The 5,012-nt window shown below is 46.3% G+C and overlaps 1 protein-coding gene across 1 annotated transcript; it reads right to left on the bottom strand.

Annotated features, from left to right (window-relative positions):
• Positions 1 to 2,678: 2,678 nt before the first annotated feature.
• Positions 2,679 to 4,526, bottom strand: LOC129651384 (C-C motif chemokine 2). Its single transcript, XM_055580129.1, has 3 exons — positions 4,396 to 4,526; positions 3,534 to 3,651; positions 2,679 to 3,183 (listed from the first exon to the last, which is right to left on the bottom strand). The coding sequence occupies exons 1-3, from the start codon at positions 4,469 to 4,471 to the stop codon at positions 3,078 to 3,080; spliced, it is 300 nt and encodes a 99-aa protein (XP_055436104.1). The 5' UTR covers positions 4,472 to 4,526; the 3' UTR covers positions 2,679 to 3,077.
• Between the last annotated feature and the right edge of the window lie 486 nt (positions 4,527 to 5,012).

Below are 5,012 nucleotides of genomic sequence, written 5' to 3'. Positions count from 1 at the left end.
TGGCTGCTACAGGATATGAATTCACTACACTTGGCATCCCCTCCTAAACCAGGGCCTCTTGCCAGAGCTTTGTGCTCAGAGATTTATTGTGCAAGGAGTAAGGAATCCCACGCTTAGCTGACACAGAAACAAATGGACCCAAGGTTTTCTGAAAGTGAACAGATATGCCTTGAAAAGGAAATGTGAACAGATTATTTTGGGGACTTGAGCATGTGCATGGCCCCTCCCTCAGCCTCCCCTTGTTTCAGGCCCTTCGCTTCAAATGTGCCTGACTTTAGAAGATCTGATGCTCAGTAAGCTAGATGCTGATGCCCCCTTTGTTTGCACTCAGTCTGTTTTTGCCTCCTGGCATGCACTGGAAGTTGAGTGATCAAGGCTGAGGATTGGAGGAGGGAAGGAGGGGCAAGGGAGACTGTTGGACCTGGCACAAGGGTCAACAAGTGCCTTTAATAGCTGCCAATGAATTGTCTGTTGACGGATATACTCCCAGGGCACTTGGAGAGCGTTCCTTGGAGCTTTGATGGAATCTCTCAGCCAGAATCAGGGTCTCCAGAACAGGCTCAGGAGTCTGAAAGCAGAATCCCCTCTTCCTATTCTACTCTAGGTGGTAGAAATGAAAGCTTTCCAAAAGACACACTCCTGGATCCCAAAACCGAGGTTCTGCCGAGTTCCTATTTGTAACACATCATCGTTGTACAGTTGTCTAGTCACTAAGTTGTGTCTGACTCTTGCAACCCCATGGACTGTAGCCCACCAGGCTCCTCTGTTCAGGGAATTGTGGAAGCAAGAGTACTGGCGTGGGTTGCCATTTCCTTCTCCAGGGGATCTTCCCAACCCAGGGATTGAAACAGCATCTCCTGCACTGGCAGGCAGATTCTTTGCCACTGAGCCACTGGGGAAGCAGTACATCATTATCCCCATTTTACTGATGGAGACTCAGAATATTCAACCTGCCCTAGGTGAGCCAGTGCCAGTTCTGGCATTAGGACCCCAGTGCCCTTCTGTCAGTGTTCTCCCTGCTGCCAAAGGCACTGCCTGATCTAACTTGATACACCACCCATCTCCCCACCAGAGTGGCTGGGAATCTGCAGTTTCACCATGCAGAGTTTATTCAATAGGGCAAGACATCCACTTTCTTTAGTGGAGGAGCTGTCTGCGTCTACGTGGGTCAAACGCCTCACAAGGAGATCAAATGCCATGCAAGAGAATAGACATCTTAGGTGGACACTCAGGAAGAAGAGGCTCATCCATCTAACTGGATGATTGCAGGCTCCTGAAGTTGGGACTGGGAGATAGTGGTGGACAGCAATGCATTCTGGTTTCAGACAAGCTGTCCCTTAAAATGTGGGTTGTAGAAGGGACTTCCTCTTAAGCCACGGTCCTTCTGCTCCATCTAAAACACCCAGCCTTTCACTCTGCCCAGCTCGTTCTTCCAGTGTTACCTCTTGGACTCCATATTCAGACCTTCACCATTTCTTGCCTGGACCATAGCAATAACTTCTCTTTTGACCCTACTTGTCCAGGTCTGCATGAAGCCCATAAGGTACATTTACTGAAACTCATCTCTGAACTGCTGAGCACAGGCATGTCCTTTCCTACTGGACCGATCATTCCCAACATCTCCTTTTAACCTATGAAGTTGGATATTAACTTGCCACCTTGATATTTAAAACTCTCTTCTCAAGCTTTATTTCTCATGCTTCCCGTCACTTGAAAGGCATGGACGTCAATTCCCATCTAATTGTTTTTCTCCCTCTTTGATGGACACGTCAACATCACTTTTACCTCTAGGTATTTGCTCTCACTCTTTTCCTTTTCTTTTTTTCTATTTCTTTTCACCCCACATAGCTTGTGGGATTTTAGTTTCCCCATCAGGGATTGAACCCAGGCCCTCAGCAGTGAGAGCATGGGCTCTTAACCACTGAACCACTAGGGAATTCCCTCTCTTTTTTTTCATGATCTGGAAATTTCTCTAGATAAGTCTTATTCAATCATCAAAGATAGGTTCAAATCATGTCTTCCTTTTTTTAAAGATTTTTTGATGTGGACCATTTTTGAAGTCTTTATTGAATTTGTTACAACATTGCTTCTGTTTTTTAATTTTTTTTTTTTTTTTTGGCCTTGAGTTGTGTGGGGTATTAGCTCCCCAACTAAGGATTGAACTTGCAGCCCCTGCCATTGGAAGGCAAAGTCTGAGTCATATCTTCTTAATTGATCTTATCAGCGGTCATTTCCCAATGTCTACAGTGTGTGTATCACTCCAAGTTGAGGATTAATTGGAGGGGGAGAAATTAAGGGAAAGTACCGAGTTAGGGGGAAGTTGCAATAGATTGTGAGAGAGAGTGAGGGCAGGGGTCAAGGGCTGTGAACACAATGATGGTGGTGAGCTGGCTGCTGCTAAACAGATGACAAGGGTCCCGGGATCTGGGCAAATGGTGTTGGGAACTGGCGTGGTAATGATGAAATGCCTGATTGTGTCCTGCCTTAAAAATTCTTATGTAGGAACTCAGATGAGCCCACCTGGTGGAAAAGACCACAGCCAGTTCACATTCTTATTCTTCCCGAACATGAGCCTCACACTTTGAAACCCTGCTCCTCCCCCATCAACCAATATTATACTCAGTTTTTTAAGTTTCCTTCAAGAAAATGCCAACAGTCAGGTTTTGTACAAAAATATATATATATGTATTTTTTCAATAGTTACATAATATATATTTCCACAATAACAGTTTTAACAATGACTTAGACTATAAAACCAAAAGTTCTTGCATTAATCATTCTTGCGAGGACACGTCCACCATCCCAGGGATAGAACTGAGATTCACAGAGGAAAGCAATTTGCCCAAATCTCCATGAAAACAAACGAACAACCAAAAAAACAAAAAACACTAGTAGTCATGGAAGATAAACTTAAAGCATCAATAACTTAAATAAGATTAACATTACTTAAGGCATCATGTTTCACATCAATAAAGTTCATACTCTTTAAAATTATAATAAGGTAATATCAGAGGGCAGTTAGGGAAAGCCAGAAGAACACAAATTGTCTTTAGATTCTTGGGTTGTGGAGTGAGTGCTCAAGGCTTCGGAGTTTGGTTTTTCTTGTTGAGATAGTTTATGGAGTCCTGGACCCATTTCTGCTTGGGGTCTGCACATAACTCCTTGCCCAGGACGGTCTTGAAACTGCGGAGGAGAGAGAGGGGATAAGGTTAGATGGAGTGCCATTGAAATCTCAGCCTACAAATGTGGCCCATTTGCCCCGATGCTGCCATGGGAACACAAGGAGGAAAGCAGGTGGAAGGAGGGAGCCCATGGCAAGTTGATCATATAGATGTCCCAGTTGAAACCATCCTGACTTCAGGCTAAAGAGACTAGGATGGTCTGAATGAGCACCCAGAGGGAGCGTGACGCTGGGGGGCACTTTTGGATACTGGGTAAGATCATGTAACTCTCTGACGTTACGTTTGTGTGAGTCTTGCCCCTTGCACCCTGAGGAAGAACTGGACCATGGAGGGCTGGTGTGCTCAACTTACATCACAGCCTCTTTGGGACACTTGCTGCTGGTGACTCTTCTGTAGTTCATCAGCCTCTGCATGGAGATCTTCTTACTGTTGAATGTATAGCAGCAGGCGACTTGGGAGTTAATTGCATCTGGAAATAGAACCACAAAGAAAAGGCATTTTAGAATGGACTAGGTTCTTTCCGATCTCAATCAGAGCGGAAAAGAGAAGTAAGGAGAAGGCAAAAGGGATTTAGGTGTGCAGGGAGAACCCCTTAAATCCTAATATTTCAGCTTGTGCTTCAGAGCTACAATGTCAAACGGACTCAGTTTCCTAAGCCCTAAAATGGGCACATAGCACTGAAAATGAACTGAGGGAAGGGAGCTTTGTTAAAACTAGATAATTTGGGGAAATTCTGTTAGTAGGAGCAAATAACCCAAGTTATCAAAGTTAGCTAAGGGTCCCCTTTAGGTAAGAAGAAATGGATGCTTGGTTGTGAGTTTCCCTGATACCCACTGCCTCTGCAGAACTGAGTCTCTGGAGCCCAGAGTTCAGATCTTCTCCTCTGGCCTCCATCGTATCTGGATATACCCTGCCAGAGACCCCCTCTCCTTATATCCCAGTCCCCAAGTGCTGCTGAAAGGAGCCAGGGCAGTAACTGGGCTCAGGTCTCCAGAGCCGGAATCCTGGAAGGAGCTGGATTTGAGGTCTACAGCTGGAATTCTCATCCAGGCACCGTCCAAGAGAAGCTGTGTGATCGAGCTCACTCCTGTGCCTCTTGGACTTTCCTGATCTCGTAGTGAAAGTGAGCGTGCAGGTAGTCTTCTGCTCTGCTGGCTCAGCATGACCCAGAGAGGGGGCAATGAGCTTCAGAGGGAAGGAGAAGGGGGCTCACCTGGCTGAGCGAGCACCTCGGTGCTGAAGGCAGCTACTGTGAGTAGCAGGCACAGGAGGGCAGCGGAGACCTTCATGTTGCGGCGAGAGGATTCAAGTTTCCGCGTGGGAGCTGTTGGTCTCTGGTTTGGCCTCTCTGCTCCTCCAGTGGCTCTGCCTGCCTTTTATCGAAAACCGAGAGGGTGGAGCCCATGAGAGAGTGAGGCTGGCCCCGGGCGGCATCCTCCTCAATGAATGACGAAGTGGAATCTGAAACGTGCTGAGCAAGTGAAGCAGCCAGGACATTTCCAGGAAGTAGGAGAGGGAAGTGGTGGGTCAGGACTGGGCAATTTTCCATTTGCAGCGGAGATCAAAAGAAAGGGGGAGGGGCAGGGTGCAGTTATATCCAGAGAGACCACAGACGTAAACCAAATGGTTTATTCTTAAGATTCCCCTTTTTCTGAAGTAAAAACTCTGCAGAAAAGAAAGGAAACCAGGGAAACACAAGTCAAAAGGATGCTGAAAGAAGGGATTCTCCCCCAAACTCCCCTCCCAGCCAGGCTGCCACATAACACTGAGCAGAGTTCCCTGTGCTATTTAGAAGGTCCTTGTTGGTTATCCAGTTAATAAATATAGCAG

The sequence above is a fragment of the Bubalus kerabau genome, chromosome 4, assembly GCF_029407905.1.
Source record: "Bubalus kerabau isolate K-KA32 ecotype Philippines breed swamp buffalo chromosome 4, PCC_UOA_SB_1v2, whole genome shotgun sequence".
NCBI lineage: Eukaryota > Metazoa > Chordata > Mammalia > Artiodactyla > Bovidae > Bubalus > Bubalus kerabau.
The sequence above is the reverse complement of the archived record's forward strand: the minus strand, read 5'-3'. Positions and strand labels throughout refer to the sequence as shown.